The 24,736-nt window shown below is 36.7% G+C and overlaps 4 protein-coding genes across 5 annotated transcripts in view; 2 read left to right on the forward strand and 2 right to left on the reverse strand.

Moving 5' to 3' along the window:
• Positions 1 to 949: 949 nt before the first annotated feature.
• pho (phoenix) lies at positions 950 to 11,415 on the reverse strand. Its single transcript, XM_027178585.2, has 5 exons — positions 11,124 to 11,415; positions 10,145 to 10,478; positions 9,208 to 9,305; positions 8,144 to 8,210; positions 950 to 7,396 (listed from the first exon to the last, which is right to left on the reverse strand). The coding sequence occupies exons 1-5, from the start codon at positions 11,198 to 11,200 to the stop codon at positions 3,146 to 3,148; spliced, it is 4,827 nt and encodes a 1,608-aa protein (XP_027034386.2). The 5' UTR covers positions 11,201 to 11,415; the 3' UTR covers positions 950 to 3,145.
• A 13-nt stretch (positions 11,416 to 11,428) lies between these two features.
• On the forward strand, positions 11,429 to 15,322 carry c26h11orf54 (chromosome 26 C11orf54 homolog). Of its 2 annotated transcripts, XM_047808960.1 has the most exons (9): positions 11,429 to 11,508; positions 12,262 to 12,326; positions 12,530 to 12,628; positions 13,013 to 13,086; positions 13,175 to 13,276; positions 13,391 to 13,567; positions 14,482 to 14,631; positions 14,762 to 14,878; positions 15,017 to 15,322. In XM_047808960.1, the coding sequence occupies exons 1-9, from the start codon at positions 11,444 to 11,446 to the stop codon at positions 15,188 to 15,190; spliced, it is 1,023 nt and encodes a 340-aa protein (XP_047664916.1). In that variant the 5' UTR covers positions 11,429 to 11,443; the 3' UTR covers positions 15,191 to 15,322. The 2 variants fall into 2 exon arrangements, with proteins under 2 accessions (XP_047664916.1, XP_027034490.2); XM_027178689.2 differs by lacking the exon at positions 11,429 to 11,508 and having other exon boundaries at positions 12,171 to 12,326.
• Positions 15,323 to 15,824: 502 nt separating this feature from the next.
• LOC113663399 (spermatogenesis-associated protein 22) lies at positions 15,825 to 23,428 on the forward strand. The gene is made up of 9 exons (XM_027178688.2): positions 15,825 to 16,208; positions 16,440 to 16,519; positions 18,519 to 18,656; positions 18,770 to 18,935; positions 19,018 to 19,351; positions 19,908 to 20,031; positions 20,134 to 20,231; positions 20,659 to 20,889; positions 22,475 to 23,428. The coding sequence occupies exons 2-8, from the start codon at positions 16,483 to 16,485 to the stop codon at positions 20,848 to 20,850; spliced, it is 1,089 nt and encodes a 362-aa protein (XP_027034489.1). The 5' UTR covers positions 15,825 to 16,208; positions 16,440 to 16,482; the 3' UTR covers positions 20,851 to 20,889; positions 22,475 to 23,428.
• The window catches only part of LOC113663401 (transmembrane protein 211), a 102,184-nt gene continuing 98,705 nt past the window's right edge, over positions 21,258 to 24,736 (reverse strand). The window contains exon 3 of the mRNA XM_027178690.2: positions 21,258 to 24,089. Within this exon, the coding sequence (XP_027034491.1) occupies positions 23,863 to 24,089 (227 nt within the window). The 3' untranslated portion in view covers positions 21,258 to 23,862. The remainder of the gene's footprint in view (positions 24,090 to 24,736) is intronic.

Raw genomic sequence — 24,736 nt, forward strand, 5'->3', positions numbered from 1 at the left:
AGAGAAATAGCTGCCCACTGATCTGACCGCCGAGTAAACAAACCGGTTAGCGCCGGGATTCACTCTGTCAGCGGCTGGCTTGTTATTAAACCAAAAACAACAACGTTAGAACTCTAAAAATACGACTTTTTACTTATACATTCATTGTATCTATGTACTCTATCATTTTGTCACACAAACACACAGTTTGTCATTCTATCCATACAAGGACCTGTGTTTATGAGGACCTGTCTTTATGAGGACCTGTCTTTATAGGGACCGTCTACAGACATTATTAATGCAGACAGTCAGATATAAAAAAAAGCTGGCACAGTTTAACTTATCAGCCTTTATTCTCTGGCATGTTAAGAAAAAGACAAAACTTGTGGATCTGAAAAACGATGAGTTAATTTAGGTGACATCGTTTAACTGGGTCTCAGCATCACACAGGAAGCTGACCATCAGAATCTTTGGCAGGCACATTGCACGCACCGTAAGATAAAACTGTCTTGACTCAATGATAAATCTATTTTTGCATATTTATAATGCATAAAATATGTACATAAGGTAACACAACCAGCACAAAGTTTAAATTATTTACATATTTTTAGTATTGAAACATTTTCTAGATGTTTCAGCTTAAAGGATGCTTGAGGCCTCCCACAGTTAAATTACAAATGTTTAGAATTAAATTTAAAATATATTTTATAAAACATGTTAATGTTACTTTTAGTTATACAATATGATCAAAACCTAAATGTTAGATTAAAATGGTTTTCAGTCTATTACAAAAAGCTATACAGCTTAAGAATATATATAATTATGTCTCATGTTGAATGTTTTTGTTAACGACAACTAAGTTAAAAAATTTAACGAGTCCCTATGTAACTGAATACACCCTTATTAATGCTATGTCTATAAATATAAATAAATAAAAATATAGATATACATAAAGCACATTACAGTTGCATGAGTGAAAAATGTGTTACTTTTATTTAAGTCCAGCAGGTTTAACCTGTGTGTTGCAAAAGAGGAAGATGTAAGAACAAACAGATTCTCAAAATTTCCAATCTATTAAATCTATTGCATCATGCTAAGTGAGCTAAGAATGAGAAACTCACTAGCCACCCACCACCAGGGATTCCTGTCAACAGGTTGCAGAAGGTCCTGGTCCCATGAAAGTTTAAGCTATTAGAGGTGACGATGATATAATTAAGTCCACGGAGATCCGATCGTACAACAAAGAAAAGTCACCAAGTACATGGAAGATCACTGAAATATTGCCTCCAGGATTTGAAAAAAGTTAAGATTAAACAAATAACGACTTACTATGCAATTTAATTTTTAATGTTAAATTTATAGACTGGTTATAATTCACATTTTAATGTAATTTCTTTTCAATACCACTTCCCCTTTCATAATAGTTCAGATGATACATAGAAATATTGGTAGTTATGATGTAAATGTGAATTTCCCACAGGGATGAATACAGTATCTATTAGTAATATTTTTGTACGTCCTGTATCAAAATTCAGAAAACAAACCAGTGGGAGGCTATGTGTATGTCGCATACCTTAAAAGTCCCATAGAGTGCCCCAAGCTTAGCTGTAAGCACAGACTTGTAATACTATATATACTGTAGATGTTATAAAATCTTTGCCACTTTAAACTGCAGTTTAATCTTGATTTATTTATTAATGTCTATGTCCATTATTAATGTCCAAATAAACGCCAACATAAAAAGAATTTCAGTTGCTCCATTATTTAACACACACATTTCTATTTTATTTCTCTATTTCCTGCTGGGAAGCTCCATTACTACTATTTTAAAAGCTGTTCCAGTATTAGAACAAGTGAACTTTGCTAGATGACTACATGGAGGTGTCAAGTGACTAGAGATTTCAGCAGCAGAATTTCCCCCGAAAGCACTGCAATCTGATCTCTAAAAAACACCACCAAAGCAGAGAATTGTTTTTAAAAGTAAAAAGAAGTTAGGAAATACTGAAAGAAAAAAAATTGATACGACATTTACATGAGCTCAAGCATAGTTTACAGCATTCAATAAATAATGAACAGTTGAATGCTAAAAACAAAAGCTTCAAAATGGTCTCAGTCATCACATACTTAATTTTTATACACATGTCCACATTTTATGTGTTTAGACAACACAAGCTTAACTCAGGTCCTTGTGATAAGAAAGAACACCTATTTTCCAGAAGCCTTGCACACATCCAGCACAATGAATCCTTCAAGGTTTTGTTGCCAGTCACCTAACAAATCATACTGCTTGTCCTTTGTCATCCCCAATTGAGCATGCACGATCACACAGGAGTATAAGCGGCCAGTCATAATTTCCCCAACATTACTTCATTAATCTTGTGGCCTAAATGCTTTCTAGTTGTAGGTTAGAATTTGCAGTAACCATTTAACATATACTTAGTTAAACCTAATTACGGCATTAAATCCTAGTAGTTGCCTCAAATTTTAAATAAGCCTTTATTCTTCAATTCTAAGTTAAAATTTTTACCCAGGAAAAACAATAAAAACAAAACATTAAAATAAATGATATGAAACTTCAGTGTTGATCCAGTGTTCAGAAATAAACAGCAATTAACTTGGAGGGGGAAAAAAAACATGCATGTATGTATATACACGTTATGTACCAGATGAGGGAGACACTTCTCTTCAGGATAATATTTAAACATAAATATTGGCAAAGTATTATGGTGGGGAAAGGCAAATTATTTGCAGCCATTAATGAATAAAAAGTTGGTTCTTATCTTTACGTTAGTTATCTATATGTTACTTCTGTTTTGTAAAAAAAAAAAAAAACACCTTCCTTATAAACGTCATATTCAAACATCGGTGTCTGTTTCTATCCCACTTTTTTCTTTTTCTTTTTACCATTTAGCTGTATGGAATCGTCTGATAGCAGAACTTGTTGAGTACTTTCAGAGTCATCACCTTTGGTCCTCTGACTTTTCTTTTTCTTATTCTTGTCATTTGTTAACTGGATTTTCAAACATGGTGCAGGATGTTCTTTATAAAGTTTCTGTCCACTTTTTGAAGCTCCTTTTACCACTTTTGTCTGTTCGTTATTGAGCCAACTGGAGTTATTCAAATATTCCAAGGCATGAGAAACCAAGCAAGGTCCATCACTGTCCAACTATTTTCTTTTCTTCTTCTTTTTCTTAACTGGTTCAGATTCACCAAGACCTTCCTCTTTGTCAATCCCTCCAGTCTCAGGGTTGTTGTTTGGTGTTTTGGATGTTGTTGTGTCTCCAAGTCCGATAGACACAGTTGAATTTTTAAACACCTCCTCTTCATGGCATGTTACAGTTCTGTCCTTTTTCTTCTTTTGCTTTTTTACCTGAACTACCTCAGCTGCTTGTTGCACAGAATCTTGAAAAGTATCCAAGGTCTGCACTTGTTCTGTGGTCTCTACAAACGATGCCTCAACATCCACATTTTCTTCCCTGACAACATCTTGCCGCTTCCTTCTCTTCTTTTTTGGAGTAACAGTCTCATCTGTCATCAAATCTATGTTATTTGCTGGTTGGATTTCTATACCTGCTGGTATTTTAAGAATTTTTTTAAACGGTTCACCAATATTTTGACTGTCCGAAAACATCTCTGCTACTTGACTTTCACCGACATCATATATAAACTTTTGTTTCTTTTTCTTGACAGTTTTGGTACAATGGTTCAAATGAGACTCTTTACTAGACTTGGGAGCAACCATCTCCTCAGATATCACAGGACTTGTATCCCTTTTCTTTGTCTTCTTTTTCTTTTTCCTTGGTGGTTCATGACTCTCATGCTGAACATGATCTTTATGAGCTTGTGCACCAATGTCCAGTTGGTTAACCTCAGGTATAAAAAGATCATTTCCAGTCAGTAGCTCAGTTTCCTTAGCAATGGACACCAAATAAGCAGAACCTTGACAGGGAATTGAAGCACAAACCACGGAAGAATCATGAACTGACAGACCAAAGTCTGCAGAAACATTGATTTGGTGTAGGGTACCAACTGGTTCCTCTAACAGTCCAACATATTTGTCTTTCTTTCTCTTTTTCTTTAGTTTACTTCCGGAAACTGAAGCACAAACTCCTGAAGAGTCCTGATCTGATAGACCAAAGTCTGCAGAAACACTGATTTCTTGTGGGGTAACAACTGGTTCCTCTAAGAGTCCAACATTTTTGTCTTTCTTTCTCTTTTTCTTTGGTTTACTTCCGGAAACTGAAGCACAGATTACTGAAGAGTCCTGATCTGATAGACCAGGGTCTGCAGAAACACTGATTTCGTGTAGGGTACCAACTGGTTCCTCTGACAGTCCAACATTTTTGTCTTTCTTTCTCTTTGGTTTACTTCCGGAAACTGAAGCACAAACCACTGAAGAGTCCTGAACTGATAGACCAGGGTCTGCAGAAACACTGATTTCGTGTAGGGTACCAACTGGTTCCTCTAACAGTCCAACATTTTTGTCTTTCTTTCTCTTTTTCTTTGGTTTACTTCCGGAAACTGAAGCACAAATTACTGAAGAGTCCTGATCTGATAGACCAAAGTCTGCAGAAACACTGATTTCTTGTGGGGTAACAACTGGTTCCTCTAAGAGTCCAACATTTTTGCCTTTCTTTCTCTTTTTCTTTGGTTTACTTCCGGAAACTGAAGCACAAATTACTGAAGAGTCCTGATCTGATAGACCAAAGTTAGCAGAAACACTGATTTCGTGTAGGGTACCAACTGCTTCCTCTGACAGTCCAACATTTTTGTCTTTCCTTCTCTTTGGTTTACTTCCGGAAACTGAAGCACAAACCACTGAAGAGTCCTGAACTGATAGACCAGGGTCTGCAGAAACACTGATTTCGTGTAGGGTACCAACTGGTTCCTCTGACAGTCCAACATTTTTGTCTTTCTTTCTCTTTTTCTTTGGTTTACTTCCGGAAACTGAAGCACAAACCACTGAAGAGTCCTGATCTGATAGACCAAAGTCTGCAGAAACACTGATTTCTTGTGGGGTAACAACTGGTTCCTCTAACAGTCCAACATTTTTGTCTTTCTTTCTCTTTTTCTTTGGTTTACTTCCGGAAACTGAAGCACAAACTACTGAAGAGTCCTGATCTGATAGACCAGGGTCTGCAGAAACACTGATTTCGTGTAGGGTACCAACTGGTTCCTCTGACAGTCCAACATTTTTGTCTTTCTTTCTCTTTTTCTTTGGTTTACTTCCGGAAACTGAAGCACAAACCACTGAAGAGTCCTGATCTGATAGACCAAAGTCTGCAGAAACACTGATTTCTTGTGGGGTAACAACTGGTTCCTCTAACAGTCCAACATTTTTGTCTTTCTTTCTCTTTTTCTTTGGTTTACTTCCGGAAACTGAAGCACAAACTACTGAAGAGTCCTGATCTGATAGACCAAAGTCTGCAGAAACACTGATTTCTTGTGGGGTAACAACTGGTTCCTCCAAGAGTCCAACATTTTTGTCTTTCTTTCTCTTTTTCTTTGGTTTACTTCCAGAAACTGAAGCACAAACCACTGAAGAGTACTGAACTGATAGACCAGGGTCTGCAGAAACACTGATTTCTTGTGGGGTAACAACTGGTTCCTCTAACAGTCCAACATATTTGTCTTTCTTTCTCTTTGGTTTATTTTCAGAAACTGAAGCACAAACTACTGAAGAGTCCTGAACTGATAGACATGACTCTGTAGAAACACTGATTTCTGGCAAGGTGTTGACTGGTTCCTCTAATAACCCAACATTTTTTACCTTTTTTCTTTTTTTCTGCTTGACATCATCATTAAAGTGAGGTACATGATCTTCATTCTGACCTGGATCAACTTGTGAGAGGTTATGAGAGATCTCAGGGACCTTACCTTTCTTCCTTTTCAGAAATTTGATCCCACCATATTTAAACAGTGGGCTCTCGGTCTTCTCTTTCTGTCTGACCATGAGTAAGTCCTTACTGGGACTTGAGTAATTACTTCCTCTGGATCCTGTTGTGTAATCTTTTAATGGCATTGATGGATACACATGTTCCACACTATTATCTGATGTCTTTTTGTTATTTTCTTTTCTTGCTTGGTCTAAATCTCCATCTGTTGTTGAGAGAGATTTGGAATATTTAACATTGTCACCTTCCACATCTGCTAAGATCGATGAACATCTCTTGTTCTTCAATAGTGAATCTGTGTCATCATGTAGCAATACACAGTTTTTCATTTTTTCATTAGCATTCTCAACATCAGTCTCTTTTAAAGGACTTGCTTGATTATTTGGTTCTTGAAAAAGATCCTGTGAGCTGATGAAACCTCCACTAGCACTAACAAAGTCTTCGTTATCCACTGTATCATGATGTACACCTTGACAGATATCCTTGCTTTGTCCTTGGAGATCATAGGATGAGATCTTTTCCAAGCAGAGTACAAGACGTTTTCCAAGTAAGACAGAAACTTTGTCTGCTGAACATGGCCACCGTGTCTCCTCAACTGCCATTTCATCAATTGGTTCCATCCTTGCTTGGTCTAAATCTCCATCTGTTGTTGAGAGAGATTTGGAATATTTAACAGTGTCACCTTCCACATCTGCTAAGGTCGATGAACATCTCTTGTTCTTCATTAGTGAATCTGTGTCATCATGTAGCAATACGCAGTTTTTCATTTTTTCATTAGCATTCTCAACATCAGTCTCTTTTAAAGGACTTGCTTGATTATTTGGTTCTTGAAAAAGATCCTGTGAGCTGATGAAACCTCCACTAGCACTAACCAAGTCTTCGTTATCCACTGTATCATGATGTACACTTTGACAGATATCCTTGCTTTGTCCTTGGAGATCATAGGTTGAGATCTTTTTCAAGCAGAGTACAAGACGTTTTCCAAGTAAGACAGAAACTTTGTCTGCTGAACATGGCCACCGTGTCTCCTCAACGGCCATTTCATCAATTGGTTCCATCCTTTTCTCAAAAGTTTTATCAATTTTCTCAGCTTGATGCCGGTCGACGGATTGTGATTGTGAGCATGTCACCAAAACTTGTTGTGAATTCTCAGTGTGTTTCTCCATACGATCCATGAATAAATTTTGAACAAAAAGAGATTTTTCAGGGGAAAGACAAGAAGGGGTCGAACATGGAGAGAGAGAAGGACTAGCAGGGAATTTACTGCTTCCTTCACCCATTCTCCAGGACTGAGACTCCTCTATATTAAATAAACTGTTCTCATTACGTACATCCGTGTCATCTTGAGGCTCCATCGGGTCTTCTGCTACTTGCCTGGTTTGATACGATTTCTCCCACTCTTCTTGACATTTTTTGCTCTTCTTGGTGCACTTTCTTGGGTCCTGTATCGTTTTCCATTTCAGGAAAGGTTGCCATGTTTGTCGAATTCTTTTATGTCCACCATAAATAAAGAAATCTGGATTCTGAAACAAAATAAGACAAACTGACTAGCAAATAGTGAATAAAAAAAGGTACCTTCTGTTTGATAGATTCAGATCAAACAAAAGAACAAATAGAAAAGAGTAAATCAGTATCTGAAAATACCTGAAAAGTCGACTTTAAAATAGTGTTCAAATAGATTCTTGCCTAATGCACAACTGCTGGGAAAGGGGGCAGGGCCTGAAGTAGTGCCAGTGACAGCTGTTAATCAATCCAAAGCTATATTTTGATTCTCATTTTTCTTACTGCACTGCAGAATACATTAAATAATTTAAACATCGTAAGTGTTGAGAATTCCTTGTAGTAGGGTGAGAGGAGCTTTGTCTCCACAGCTGCGTTAAATTGTTAATTAGTGGCTCTTTGTTCAGTGTGGCATCCAACAGCTCATGGGGAGATTCAGAGTTGATGAGTGCTGTGAACTTGTAAGTTTATGTTATATTAATTTCTGTATTTCTTTAAATATATTTAAGTTATGTAATGCTTAGTATTATTGTTTGCTTCGTATTTGCAATTTTGTGATTGATTGATTTATGTGTTTAAAATTCTAAAAATGTTGTTTTGTTTGATTTAGATACCATACAACTCTGGTCTCATGATTGCCTGATAATAAAATGTTAAGAAACTGGATTATTTGGAGCTTCTCTGTTTTAATTGGCACACCATCCTGGTAGCACTTTGCCTGAACTAGCCTCTATCCTTATCAGTAATATACAGTAAGTGTAAAACTATACCACTTTTCTGATGTCCTCATCATCATCATCATCATCATCATCGTTGTCCTCATGGTTTTGCTCCACTCTGCAACAAAATAAATAAATAAATGAACAAACAAATAAATAAATAAAAACAAATGTTCATAAAGGACAAACAAATCAAAGAGAGATACATACAATGTATTAATGTGCTCCTAATCATATGTTCTATGATAATGATTCTATGTTATTATTATTTCTACCAGAGTGTTACTGAGATCTCAATTATGATTTGGATCGATTTCTTCTTCCATTTCTAAATGTTGTTTCGGCTGTAATTAAAATGGCAGCTTTATAATAAAGCCCTTGTCCTAAAATGTAATAAAACGTAAATAAAATTTAAAATACTTTAAGCTTACACAAAACACTTGTATCCTGGATGCTACACATCATTGAAAAATTTAACTGCTGATAAAATAATAATGTGAAAATGTGTCATCCAGGAATCTGGAAGTCATAACTTGATTTATATTATATATTTGAAATGGAGTGAATGTTCTGTTTGATGTTTATTTGTTTAGCCATTAATTTATGGAAGTAGTAACCCAGTCAGTTTTCCACCACAGGAAAGTCCCAGGAGTTCCCAGTCTCTTAAGCTTTTATTGTCATTTCGTACATACATAGCTAGTGCAGTACTGTATGTAGTGAAATGAAACAACATCCCTCCGGGACCAGGCTGCTACACAAAACAGCACAGAACTAAGGACTAAGTAAAAATAAGCACAGTTTCACAAGACGAGAATGTGTGCTAAAACAGGAAAAGATGTATATTTTTTGTATTATTAACGATTAAAAATAAGTTGCTGAGGAATATCAGCAACTTTACTGTAACTATAAACGGTTTATTAGATGAACATGTCAATTATTAGTGTATTAAGTGTACCGGAATCATAGTTACATAAAAAAATTAACTTGAGTGTGTTCACAGTAAGTCCACATCGCATCATTACAAGATCACAGCCCAATGATCAAAATATAATTCAACAGAAATGAATGTAAAAGCCACATTGTATTTACGATGTGTTATACAACTTTAAACTCACTCAGAAGGCAAAATTGATGGACTCAGTTCTCTTCTGTTCTCCTTGCATCCATTGTTCAGCTTCAATATACATTTAAAGAACCCACCGAGCTCTGAATTCTGATAAAAAGAGAAAAACAAAATCATGACTTTTTAATAAATCATAGCTGGAAAGAACTGTAAATTACCTTTAATGCTTCCAAAAATTTCAATATTCTAGTATGTCTAGGAATCTTGAGAAAGTACGTACATTTAAAATATTACCATTCCTTTAACATTCAGCTGATAGCTAAAGAGATAAATATGTAAAGAGTCCTATTATTTACAAAACAATAAATTATCAATTTTATTTATTTAAAATGATATGAATACTGTACCATGGTTTAGGACAGTAGTGCAGTGGTTACTTCTTCTAAAGTAAGATACAGATAAAAATAACCTCCAAATCTGCATCACACAGGGCTCTTCAAAATTATTGGCACCCTCCATAAAATGTGTATAGGATCCAATACTTGATATTTTTAGCTCAAACATTTAGGGAGTGTACTGCGTTATTCAACTGCTAATAATTAAAAGCTTAGTTGCACATCCACTGTAAAGCTGTGCAATTACTTACAAGTGACTTTAAACAAAATTACATAGTATAATTACATCATCTTACATAGTGTGCTTGATACATTTGCATATTTAACCAATGTGTTTTTTTTCAGTGTTTTGAAATAGCTAGGGATAAGCATCGTCATGTATTACTTTCCTGAACACAAACTAAATGAAAAAAAACAACACAAGGAATCTGTTCATTACGGTCTTTTTCCATCTTAAAATTTAGTACCTAGACAATTGCCAAATAATATGAAATATGGCATGCAGAGTTCTAAAACGATCGTTTCTATACTACTTTCATAGTAGTATAGAAATACTTACATATTCACAGGTTTTTGACATTTGCACATCCTTACCACTATAGTTTGGTTTCCACGGACACAAAGCTTTCCGGAATCAGACTTCAGGAAAGGTAACGCCATCCTCTTTGGAGCCACTCTCCTACTCCTTGGGCGACGATGACGTCTAGTGCTTTTTATCATTGCCGGTTTTCCCTGATGCAAGTCAGCATAACTAGCCTCACTATCAGAGTCACTCCTTGTCCCATTTTTTTCATGCTGCACCGTCTCCTGCTTATCCTCTGACTCCTGCCTAAAGGGACAAGCCTGGGTATTAGATGGACGGTGTCTTTTAACGTTCCTCAATGCTGAAGTCACAGACTGGGTCACAAACAAGCTGTCGCCAGAGTCACTGTGGGGGAAAAAAAGAGAGAGATAAGATGAAGAGAATGGGCATGTGGTAGCCTAGTGGTTAAGGTATTGGACTACAAATCGGAAGGCTGTGAGTCCAATCCCAGGTCCACTAAGCTGCCACTGTTGGGCCCCTGAGCAAAGCCCTTAACCCTCAATTTCTCAGCTGTATAAAAATTATATAATGAGGGTCGCTATGGATAAAGGTGTAAAAGTTTGCATCCCCCTGTGCTGATCTCATATGCAATAACATCTCACATACCATGCCTTTTTACACCAAAATGCCTATGGAGGAAAAACTAAAAGTCTAATAAATTAATTAATTTAATAAATAAAGTAGCACTGATTTTTGAATTGAATAAAGTCAATTAATTTAAGTCACTTAATTAATAACTCGAGACTTACATATTAAGAATACATGTCCATAACAATTCCTATCCTGCACTTCAACATTACTTAGAAATACTATCCATATTCGCATATTTTATTGTCGACTCACTCAATAAAGTGAATCGATTCTTTAGTATCGGCTCGAACATTTGTTCACTCAAATGGCCGATGAGTGTAAGCAACGTGCAGGACAGGATTTGCAAGGATGATGTAGAAATATTTTGTTCTCATATTCTTATCAAGCAGAATGATTTACCTGTCAGACGCAGGGGTTTCTAACAAAGCATCTCTCGAAGAGTCGCTCTGAACAGAAGCCTGAGAAATATCCTCCATAACTCGTTATTTACTGCCTTACTCACACTCAGGCTAAATGTTACTCCTCTTCGACATTTCCTTTCTTGTGGAAGCAACTCTGCTAACTTAGAGCTCCTTACGCGCGTTATAAACGTTTATCGCGCAAAATTAATGTTTTTAAACACGCGCACACACGTGGGTTTAACACGATTGAGCATAACAGGAAGCCGAAAGTACAAGGGGGCGTGGCGACTTCAGGAAGCGCTGCGTTCTGACGGACCAATGATCGAGCGCGAAGAACTGACGACGACGACGATTGTAAATGAGGCTACATTCAAGAGCTCTAGGCAGAAAAAAAGTTCAGAATATTTATTCATCCTTAGATCTTAGAATCTCTATTATTATTATTATTATTATTATTATTATTATTATTATTATTATTATTATTATTATTATTATTGTTGTTGTTGTTGATGTTAAAAAATGAAAATATGAATGTCAGGTATTCATGATTATTGTTTGTAAGGTTGCAAAGTTTTTTAAATTATTTAATAATATTTCTCAGCAACAACAAAAGTAATAATAATAATAATAATAATAATAATAATAATAATAATGCAAGTTTAAAATTTTTTATTGTATCAGGTTTTTTTAGATTATCTAGGCTATGTTCCATGCTTTTAAATCTTTACATGATGATTGCAATTCAGCAATGTAATTAAAACATTGTTAACAAATTTATTTGTATCTGATAAATCTGTGTCAAAAACAACACATTTTTCTGTACAAATGCTTGAAAGTGAACCTCTTCTTCAATATACATTGATCTATATTAGGTTGCATCTCATTGACTAACTTGGTATATAACCTGGTTTATGAACAAAGTAAAAAAAAACTTTTTTTTACGTGATTAAATGGCAGAGCTGATGTTATTAAGGGAAACGGAATATTAAAGTATAATTTATAACAATTACAATAACTAACTTACACAGCATGAGAAAACCATATTGTATGTTTGTGTTCAGTGAACGCGGCACAAGTCCAGCTTTCTCGCTTGTTCATGTGACTTGGTGTGTGTCTGTATTTTGTCTCCACTTCAGCATGGCATGCACTAAAACTGAAAAGATCCAGTTATACGTCCCTAATCTCGAGGAATTATGTCAAGGTGAGAGATTTTGTTTGTATTTACACCAATACAGAAATAAATACTCGATCATTCTTCTTTGAGCTGCTTGTCAACATTTGCTTTGTTGTAGATCAAAGTTCAAAGTGATGTTTCTGTTTGTCTCATGAACCTGCTGAGATAATGATGTTGAGATATTAGAGACTCTGATTTACTGACAATTCATGAGCGTTGATTTACAATAGTGCTGGAAAAAGGACTGAAGAAGAACTTTGAAGATGTTAAAGTGTGTGTGAGTGAGTGTCCAGATCTCACACAGGATCCCTTCAACTTTCCTGTCAAAGGTATGAATTCAATCTGTTAGACAAACAGATGTCCTGCAAGTTAAGTTCTGAGAGTAACTGGCTAGTCATGATCACAGCGGGATTGATAAAAAAAAGAAAACACTGGCAGAATTTAATTTACATGTGATCTTTAGGAAATTCCTATCATGCAATTTCCTGTTGAACACATGACATGGAATTCTACAAGTAAGGCAGGGATATATATCCTGGATGGGACTCCAGTCCATCTCAGAGCAAAATTCAGCAAGGTCTACCTAGATCCATATTTCAGTTCTTACTAGTCATTAGGGATTTAAACCTGGTTATTTTATTTTTATTTAGAATTTCTTTAAAGATTTTTTACTGAATGCCTCTGAGTTTCTCCTTATTGTTCTCCTTCAATAGGACTATGTGGTAATCCTCGCATTACAGATGTAGGTGGTGTCCCATACTTGGTCCCACTGGTTCAAGTGGACAAGGTTAGTAGAATAGGGATCTAATGGTCTGTTTGCATTTCATTTCATAACTTGGTTAATAAATAATCACAAATTGTTTTTCTTATACAAGGTGTATAACATGAACACCATTGCCAAGGAGTTGGAGCTTCCTGGCGCATTTGTTCTTGGTGCTGGTGCTGTGTCATCAAAGACTGTTGGAATGAATGCAGAGGTAATAGAAATTAACATAATCACTCAGTGTTGTGTAGAATAATGCAAGGTAGAATTTACAACAATTTCTGGCATGACTATATCTCTCTTTTTATTTCAATGCAATGTTTCAAAGCTGATGCCTCTGGTGTTGACGGAGCATGAAGGCAAACCTGCTGTCAATGGCAGCTATTTCGCCTCTGTCAACCCAGCAGATGGGAAATGCCTGCAGGAGAAATACAGCGACAGATTCTGCGACTGTGATTTTGGTCTTCTAGCGAACCTGTATGCATGTGAGGGTCTGTCTGGGAAGGTGAGAGATGGATTCGGACACCTTTTACTTAAAAAATATCTAGAGCATTGATACAAAATTGTGGTGGACAATTTGAATGACATGGTGGTGAGGCAGGAAGGTGGACAGTCTCAGCACTAAAAGGGCTCATGGTTTAATTATAAGCTCAGGTTACTGTCTGTGTGAAAGGGTTTATTTCAGCCTAGGAAGTCCTTCTGGGATAGGCTACGGATCTCTCACCTTTCAGATTAAAGTGGTGACTAAAGATGAACCACTCAATCAACCAACTAATTGAACAACCTAAAAATACCAGGAAGCAAACAAATGGCCAAACAAATCAAATAAACAGAAACCCAAACAACCAAAAGACAGCCAGACAAACAGATTGGGCAATTTCTCACACACATCTTGTATTAGGTCTTATCTGTCTAGTAACCCAGGGCTAAACACTTGATACAGACACCCTGGAGGTGCTAAATCTTGGCCAGACAAAACATTTTAGATGCAGTGCATGGTGTACATGTGCACTAAATGCAGCCAGAATTGGAATCAGTAGGCTATCATTGGCTTCTATAGGGTAGACCTGGGGGCATCCTGAGCAACGAAAAATCAACTTTAAAGTGTCATTGTGTGACTTCATGAGTATTAAATCAAATAAAAGGCATCTGGCTTCTTACGATTACCATATTGCACATCATAAGGAAGCCCTCGAAGCAGATGGAATAGCCAGATGTTAAAGAAGAACAAATACATTCCTGTTATGTAATATAGCTAATGAGAATATTTGTACATGAGTAAGGATGACAAACTGCTGAATGTGGTTGATGCTAACCACACAAAGCAGTACTGACCTTTGATTTCTGAATGAATAAATAACTATGGCTAAGTGACAGACTTAAATAAGTAACTAATAGTGAAAATATGCTTGCTAACAGGTCATGGAGGTCAGAGTCAGCAGGAGGACAGGAGAGGACAGTCTTGTAAGCAGTATGAGGAAGACTATGGAGGAACACTATGGTGATAAAAGCATTGCACTTGGTGGGACTTTCATCCTCCAAAAAGGGAAGGCCAAGATCCACATCATGGTAAATAAATCCAAAATGTATTTTCTTACATTTGGCCATCTCTTTCTAAACTGTTATTTAGCTTTAAATTAAACAAAACAATGTTTGAATATACACCATTAGTTATTTGCACCCATCTTTTTAATTGAAGCCACGAGAGTTTTCCTCATGCCCACTAAATACTAATGAAGAAGTAAACAACTGGCTAAAACATTTTGAAGTCAGCGCTCCTCTCATCTGCCAGTCTGTAATGGTGTCCAAAGATCCAGTGAGTATCTAATAACACAACACGGGATTTGAGTACATGAATTTGACTGGTCAGAAGGTGCATTGATGCATCATTGTTATTATTATAAAGTATGTGACCACGCTTATCTTTAGCTATTGCACATTTGTATCTAAACAGGGTTTGGATCTGAGAGTGGAACATACCCATGGCTTCAGTCATCATGGTGAAGGAGGTCATTACTACATAGACACCACACCAAGCACAGTGGAATACCTGGGATACTTTCTACCTGCAGAATATGTTTATCGAATTGACCGGCCAGTGGTGACCCACAATGTTGGCAGAGACTAAATTTGATTTGAATTATTGTTCTTATGTAAGACCTGACACAAAAGAATGCGAACAAAATACAAAACTTTGTCCGGTCTCATCTGTATGCTAGCCATCATTTGAAAGATTTGGAATAAATGTCAGTTATTCATAGGAAATGTTTTTTCACATTATTTGATTCATTGTTGGAAAAAGGCATTAATTTAACTTGAGTAACTAAAATCGGTGTGATTTGACATGCACCACTTTTTCATTCTTGTGCTTTTACAGTACTTTCATACTGAATTATATGTAATATTTTAATTTTTCCAGTTCAGAGAAGAATTTGAAGGTGCGCTTTTACCCTAGTATTTATTTTGACTTATTTCGATGACTTATTTAGAACTGAGATTGTATTTTTAACACCTTCGGCAACCAAATGGTAAAAACCTGTGTTTTAATGCCCAGGGTGGATACAACTGCCCTGATTTCAGAATGCCTATCTCTCTGTGTTCACAAGCATTTCCTTTGGATTCTAAAGGTTTTACCCATCTCTTGAAACCATGGCAGCAGGTATAATGGCTAAGAAAAATTGGTATGAATGTATGGGTAAACAATGTTTTCCTGCTTCACACCCAATATTCTCAGGAAAGGCTCTGGATCTACTGGAACCCAAACTGGTATAAAATGGCTACTTAAGATGAGTCGATGGATAGATGCATGAATGAAAAAGTTTGTTAACTTGGGTGTATCTTTTTCTCACATACATTTCTTGGGATTTGAGGTTTAAATAATTCACAATACATAGCAACCTTGTCGATTAGGCTCATTTTACACAAATCCGAGTACCAGTAGACAGGAGTAAAACTTCTCCATGTTAGTGCTGAGGTAAAGGAATAATAATACTTGGTTTCCCGCGCATTCACTTGTCCTCGCGCACTTTCTTCACGCTGACGAAGCGGCTAGCTCACCGATGCTACCCCACAACAGTTAAACGGTTCTTCGCGGTTTAGTCACGGTTCTACGTGTATCTACGGAAATTATCCCTAAAAAATATACGGTATGTTATTGCTCATTTGTAGAGCATTCTAAATGTAGTATTCCAATTAACCAAACAGACCGCGCAAATGTACGGTTCCCGGAAGATACTGTTGGCTAAGCTAACTCTAGCATAGCTAGCCAATTTGCAGCTTAGCTGACGTCATTTGGCGTCTCGTTTACGTGCTTGTAATCAACATTGATGTCTTGAATTGTTAAATATCAAAGCATTGATTTGGTGTTTGTGTTACAGGTTATTGCATTTCATTTCATTTCATACCACACACATTACTGTTATGAGGCGAAACGAAAATCAACCAAGACCAACGGCAGGTATGGTACAACATTCATTTTATATCACCATTAGTTAGATATTTAATGGCTTTGCATATACTACCTGTTTTATGTTATGAATACAATACTGTTTTGATACGTCCACGTATTAAAAGTAGGAACATTGGCTTCCATAATTTTTACGTTATACAAGGGACATCTGCGCATGCGCACATCACCTACGACCATAAATTTAAAAAAAACCAAAATTTTCTGATCATCAGATTTGCTGCCTTCAGTTTGACGATAAGGTTACAGTCATAAATCAGACAAAACATCACACAGATTGTTTACATTGTGTTAGACATGCCATTGCAAGGTGTGTTGGGATAGCTTGATCCCCACTTTCACCTACAACATGAAAGTAACATTTCAAAGAGCTTTGGTTGCAAATGTGTAATGAACCAGCAAGGAATCAGTGTTTCTTTATGTGTACATATGATTTTGAACTGATCACTGGAGGTTTAGGTGTGCTAGGGTGGGCTGTTTTTAAATTTTTTCCTCTCCACGTATGAGGGAATTCTGACCAATGCTGCACGGTTCTACAGACAGTCCTGACCAGTCCAGCTTCCACAGAAAGTCTGACCAATCCTTCCTACCCGCCAGCTTTCCCCTATATAACTAATCAACACATGCTTCCTCGAGATAGGTGAAGGAAGCCAATCACATCTGATGCATCACAGAGTAGTGTATCACACTGGAGGAAAGCACTATTTACACACTCTTTCACATTCAGAAGCTTACAGAGGCCCATATACACTGTTGCGCAAGCCTACCTTCTCCCATAATCTTTTTTTTTTTTTTTTTTTGCACATTCGTGTAAGTAGTTTCTAAAGATAGTTTTCTATCCCAAAGATGAAGAGGAATAAATGAATGCCATAAACACTTATGTACAGAAGTATTTGACCGCTGGACTTCATATCTGACCACATTCCAAAAAGTAATGTCCTCCGGTTCTCGATTTTTTTGCCGTGTTATTCCAGTTCCTGAATAGGCTGCATCAAATTTCTAAACAACTAATGTTTGTCCAAAATAACAGCTTATACATTTGTTGTCTTGTATTTTTAACGATTGGGAATTTTTTAATCCAAATTCACCACACCTTCACCACTTCTAGACCTAGCAAGAAAGATATGAATTTTACTGCATTAAAAAATTTAAGCAACACATCTAAGTATAGAAAAAGAATTAAGACTAAACAAGCTAAAAGTTATTCTTAGTGGATTTGTACAGAATCACAAGAAAGTGAGCTTGAGTCATAAATATGACAATTTCTCATGACTTTTAAGTATACAGTGCAAATGTACTTTAATTTCACAATACACACAGCTTTGCTCCCAGCTGTGTCCTGAGTTTTACAGTGTCTATATTTGTACATCTGGCATCCACTAGATGGCACTTCAGAGCCAATAAGTTCTCTTATTCATCTGGTTTCCAAGTCAAGGCCTTATGTTCATTGTGTTCATGCACACCAGACATCCAGGTTAACCAGACCAACAAGCTATTATTCTCTTTAAAACTTTTTGTTGTGATGGTTGTCATGATCTGCATGTCAAGTTGAAAAACCCTCATAATACATTCAAAATTACAGATTATCTAGAAAACCCAGATGTATAAACCATGTTAGAAGGAGAGGTTTTAAAATTCACAAACTATCTGTAATAGGAAAACTCAAAAGCGATCTAGAATAGTTTGCAAATTGAGACGTTAGTTTGTTTTTTGGTTGGGGACACAGTGTCATCCTATACTGCCAAAATTGTTTAGGAAGGTAAAGACCATTGGAAACACGGTGGCCATCTTTTGTATACAAAGCTAAAAACAAGAGTACAGTCAGTCTTTACTCATGAACACAGCAGATGGTAAAAAATTCCAGTTGTATGTCCACCCACAGATTTGCTTTTTAGAGGTTGCACTTTGTAAGATGATTCATTTCCCGTTATCTTCCCAGCAGCATTAAAATTACGTTGACAGCTTTCACATTGCACACTTTTTTGTACAGGCTGTCTGTCTGTTCCACTGTTTAACCAAAAGAAGCGGAGCAGATTGCCACTGACGTCCAATCCCTCTGAGAGTGAAGTGTTTTCCAGATACGAGAACAGAGACATGCTGAGCTTCACTTCAGCCATCCATCCATCTAGTATGTTTGTGCACGACTGAACACTGTCACTGATCAAAAACTTTATTGTCTGTGTATTTAATAAATCATTTTCAAAAAGTATGATCATTTACAACATCATGCTGTTTTAACAGACACTGGGAACAGTCAGCCATCAACAGACAGAGCACCTCTGACTCACTGGAACCAGCAAGCCACCCCACCACCTCAACAAAGCAAAGTGTGGCCCATTGCTTCACCTGGTGCAACAGGAAGAGGATACACACCTATAACTCACCCACAGAAAAACACTTATGCTTGGTATATCAACTGAATTTTTCTGTTGGTTAATGATGTATTAAGTTGGACTGTGTAAGTTTTACAAGTTTTTATATACTTCCAGGTCCCAGACAGGGCCACAGAGAACTCCAGGCAGGCAGGATTCCATGGCAACAGCCCCAGGCTTCCATCAGAGTGGATCTATGAGTGGGAGTCCTCAAATTCAGAATAAAACTTTGACTGCCAAGCAACCCATGCAGCAGCAGCAGTCATTTAGCAGAAACATCAATCCATCCAGAGGTTCCTTCTCACCTTCAGGTCTCGGAGCATGCAGTCAGAGACCTGCAGCGCGGAGTCAGAGTTCCCAGTGGAAGATAAAATCTGGCGGACCTAGAGGGGGAACATGGGTCGAGGACACATTTGGTACTTTAGGAAGCAAGCACAGTATACAGCAGCAGGTAATTACTAAACAAATCAAGATTAACACTGAGTAACATGATGCTAGCCAAGCTGATTTATAAATAAAAGTGAAGAAATTTAACTAGTAAGTGCAAGAAATCTGATAAACCATTATTTGCTTGCTATTTATATCATACAGTTAACAAAAATCTGAAAATAATATCAATTAAGCCATTTAAGACAATCTAAACATTTATTTCTTCACTGATTATGATCTACTGGCTGACTCACTCACTAATTGCGACTCTCAATGCTCAATTTGTTTTGACATCATTTTTTTGCACAAAATGAATAATTTTTGATGTCTGGAATCAATTACAAAAGCTTTGGGCTTTTCATTGCCTGGAATCAGGAAATTGATTCAGGTGATTAGTTGATTATCCCTACTACTAATTGTTAAGTAACAGCCATGCCAGATATACTAGTACTGTTTTTCTTAGTGTTTCTATTGCAAGATTTTGGCTCTAATCCAACGAAGAAAACAGCGAGGCAAAAATCAGATGCGATTTGACCAGGTGTTTCAAGGCATTCCTGTTATATTTTTCCCATTTATAGAAATCTGTGTTTGAGGAAAAAGCACCACCCAAGAGATCACTGCGAATCCTCACTGCTGTTATAGAGGGAATGAAATACTGGAGCCAGTTCAAGGACAAAGTTCCTATGATGTTTGAGATTTTTGGTAAGTAGTCTACCATATTCTCACCTGTCAGTCCAGCAATGCAACATGGCAAAATGTTTTTTCATTTATAACGTTCTTATCATTTTGCCAATTTTGTTCCAGCCACTCTCGATTCAGCAGTCACAATCGGAAAATTTGGTGCAAAGAACTTCCTAATGAGGGATGGAAAAGACACAGTGCCATGTGTGTACTATGAAAACGTGAGTAGACTTTCTTAATTACGTTTAAGCTAGCAGAACACCTACAGCCACTTTACTACAGGCATCTATATGATTTCATCATGCTGTAAAAGAATAGAAATCAGATGCATAATAATGAGAGTCTGAGAGGACTGGTTCAGGAGCCGCTGTTATTATTTACATGATCACATTAATGGCTTCAGTTCTGTTTTCCTTCATTGTGCCTGCACTTTTTTAAGGACGCTTTTAAGATTTTTTCCTCTGTTGATATTAAAACAGATATTACAGCAACACTTCTGAGGTGTGAGATATATATATATATATATATATATATATATATATATATATACACACACACACACACACACACACACACACACACACACACACACACACACACACACACACACATATACATGTATTTTTTTCTTTTCTTTATTATTTCAAGGACCAGGTGCTGCCGAGGCTGATCCGGGGTCAGGTGCATCGCTGTGTGGGGAATTACGACAGACAGAAAAATGTTTTCACCTGCGTGTCAGTGCGGGCCGCCTCCCTGTCAGAGCAGAGAAATGCTCAAGAGGTTGTGAAGGCATCAGACACAGAGATGAGAAACGAGGTCCAGGCACTTTCTGAAATGTGATGTGAATGGACAGAGCAGGAAGGTTTTATAGTTTCAAAGGTGTGTTTCAATTTCACTTAAGTTTAGTTCAGAGATGAACTATAAATGTAAAAAAACTATGTTTTGTACATGTACATTTTCTATATTTTTTCATGGTCCATGGGTAAATTGATAAATCAATTTTGACCATTTCAGCAGTGGCTTTTTTCCTGTTTCTGTGCATTGTTTATTTTTCTGCTATCAGTTCATTACTCAGTCAGTTCAGAACACAAAAAAAGGCATTTTCTTTATTAATGAAACATTTTATTACAAAGAGAAATACACACAACAGCAAGTCTTGTTAAGGGTCAGGAGATAAACAAACACAATTATGAGGTAATATCTCAAAATAGATCTTCCAAAAGGGGATCAACCTTTGATCTTTTTTAATTTTTTTTTCAACCTTTTTTTTTTATTATTATTTTTTTATTTTTTAGCATTGAACAACCATCGTACATAATTATTTACAGCCAAAACCACACAATGGAAAACTAAAATACAACTGATTTACAGAATCAGAGTTCAGACCTCACACACATAATTACAGATGAAAGGTATCACTTTACTGAAGATTATTACATTAACAGCGTCATCTGAGTGCGTTTTTGGGAACGTATGCAAGAGCATATACATCTCTTTATCCTTAGTGATGCTTATTACATGTTCTGCTATTTAAAGAATACCCAACGTTTAAAGTATACACTTGCTCACAGTTTGGGAATTTGTTCAGCTTTTTTGGAGCCAGAATGTGATTGCATGCTTATTCACGTTAATAAAAGGAAAGTAGAAAGTCTTAGCTGAAACCTGAATATATTCATTTAGCAATTCTGAAAACACATTACACAAATAGGTACCAAGAAGAAATGCAAAGGTCAGGTTGTTGAGCATCTCAGCAATTTTGTGCTGTATTGCTTATTGTGGTCTTGTTTTTGTCAATTAAATAATTCAATGAGAGTAATAATTCACTGACTAATAACTCTTGACATAAAATGACAGTAGTGCTGTTATCTTTTAATCCCTCATTCGTTCCCATTCGTTTTTCCATTTATATGCTCCTTATTTTGTCCTTTTTTATCCCCTTGGAAATCTATTTGTACAGCTTCATGTGAATATGTTAGAGTTACTGCCTAGACAATTTACAACTGAAACAATCCCCGTTGCATTTGTAGCAAATCAAGACATTCACAGAAATGCACAACACGGGTAGGGAAAAAAAAAACAACAACTAGGAAGCATTTACAAAACTACAGTTTCAGCAGAAGTAACCTGATCAAAGGTATTGAAGTCTTCTTAGTCATGTTTTTAAAAAAAGGCACACGTTGGTTAGGGCAGAAAAAGTTTTGTTGTCTTTTTGTTTTTATTTAGAGGAGTATCTTTGTGTCGAAAAAAGAAATGCAACACTGATGGGACTGAGATCTCAAGCTTCACTGCCTAAATAACAGTAATAAAGACATTACAATAACAGGAAGATGGGAAGTTTGACCATCGAGACAGCCAACTGCAGTGTTTTAATAACTTCAGAGTCTCAGTTGGTTTAGAGAGCCAAAGTAATAGTGAGTTTTTCCTGCATCAGTATCTGATTAGTGTCTAATGTTGTGATTCACAGCATCCCATAGGTGCTTCCTGATGTCAAAGGGTCAGAAGATGGAGTTCCGATTTTTCAATCAGATGCGTGCCTTCCTGCCAGAGTGCTAAATTTGTATTAAAAATTTACATTAACAGCCAAGACACAGTAGTCTTGTTTACCCTAGTCTTATTTACACTAATCACCATCTTGTCCTTAATCTTCATTTTCATGACTTTAAATGCTTTATGCAAGGGACCTCCTTAAGACTTAAGACCATTCTTTCTGTAGAACCAATACAGTGTTGCATTTATTTTGTTTCGTTTATTTTATTTCCATGAGTATATCTTTGTAATTACATTTTTTCTTTGCCTTTCCCCTGATCTTGTACAATCCTATTCAATTTTGTGAAAGGTCCAAGCACAAAACAGACAGTATAACTTGGCCTTAATACTCCTATTAAAACTGATAGGAGGAGAGGGCAAACAGAGACACACAGGTTTTAGTTTTCAGATCATTATAACACAAGTTCAGTGGTGACGGTGCGTTTGTTTGCTATTTTAATTAAATGGTGATGAGCCTCATTTACTATTTTCTCAATGTTGTTTAGACTTTCACTGACTTGTCAAAGTTGAGGCTCTAAAGCAAATATATATAAAAACACCAGTTTGTGTCATTTTTTTTAAGGAAAGGTTGTTCTGTTCTTCTATCCTGTTAGCCACAGTGTTGGTTGTTACTGGATAAATATATGGCAGATTTTCCAAACCCTTTCGTATTTTCATCAGAATCATAAATCCATTTTATTTCCTCAAAAGTCTGATCCATTGTGAAGAAGAAAACATTTATAGCAATTGGATCCAAGAACAGAATTTTCCTACTCTGCTTTGTAATTTGTCTTGGCTAGTTGAATATTATTTGATGTTGCATGAAAGATTTTTAAGTTCCTTGCTTTCCTCTTGATGTTCTGAATAATCCCTGATGTGTGGGAGAAAAGTTCTCCGTGTCCTCTCGCATTCTTTGCATCCAGATGTGTATTAGGTAGAACTAGAATGTTAGATTTACCGTTCGCATAGTCTCGTCTGCTGTTTTGGTCATGCCTTTCCAAAGATTTCAGTGTTGATGCATTAAATTGCATTTTATTTCATTAAAAGCTTAAGTTTGTAGTGATACAAGGAAAAAAGCAACTTGCCGGGAATTTTGCATTTCCAAAAAAAGTTTCAGAAAACAGTTTTCACCACAAGGGATGCAGATGAAAGGAAGTAGCTTATCAGATGAAGGAAGACAATGTAGCACATCACACAATGAACACAATGGCTCCTCCAGGCACACTTATTCCAAAGAGGCAACATTATCATTGCAGACCATGAAAAAGAATGTGGCGATACAGATCTTAACAGCTCAGAAAAGATACCATGAGTATAGCAGGGGGTTTATAAAAGTGTGGGTAGTGGAGTGGGCAGGAGCTGCTCTTTTGGGGCGTACTTGGCAAAAAATGGTAAAAAGAGGGTGAGCATGACTCCCACGATGGCCAACATGTAACCCCACCCCATCTGGCAGTCGCCAGAATTGTAGATATCTGAGTTTCCACAGAAGGACTTGACCAAACTGGAGTTTAGGCCAAAGGGATAAACCAGCAATCCGGATGCCATGATGAACACTGGAGAGAGAGAGCGAGAGAGAGAGAGAGAGAGAAAGAGGGAAGAAGTTAGTTTACAGTTGGTCTTAATAGACAAGATGATGCAGTATTTTAAATTAATCAGACCAGTGAGATTAATTCACTTATTTTTCATCATTCACATTTATCATCTTAATACAGTTAGATTTTACATAGACAGTGTCTCCTCTTATGCTGTCTGCAGACGGCTGTATGTTTTACTTCAGTGCCCGGCTGTCAGCGCCCTGTCCCAGCTTTTTCTCATGTGCCAGTGTTGCCAAGCAAGAGCAACCTAAATCTGTGTTAACCAGTTTGGGATTCATATAATAATTGCAGTCTATTCAAGGAAAATTACTAACGATCTAAATGAAGCTGATTTTTTAACTGTGCAGTACATTTCAGTGCATGTTTTCTTTAAAAGAATTCTCTGGTCATAGAACGCATAATAGGATGTTCTCAGTAGTGGCATTTTCACAAACTTTTTCTTCACATCTCATTGTGAGCACTGCCATGACACTCATTCCAAAGCCACAAACAGGACGACGGCATAAAGCATGGGAAAGCTAAATGGGAAAGAAATGAAACATACTAATGGAGAGAAACCCATGATCAGAGAATCTTCATCATGTTGTCTAACGTGGTTGTCAAAC

Source organism: Tachysurus fulvidraco, chromosome 26 (assembly GCF_022655615.1).
Source record: "Tachysurus fulvidraco isolate hzauxx_2018 chromosome 26, HZAU_PFXX_2.0, whole genome shotgun sequence".
NCBI classification, from domain to species: domain Eukaryota; kingdom Metazoa; phylum Chordata; class Actinopteri; order Siluriformes; family Bagridae; genus Tachysurus; species Tachysurus fulvidraco.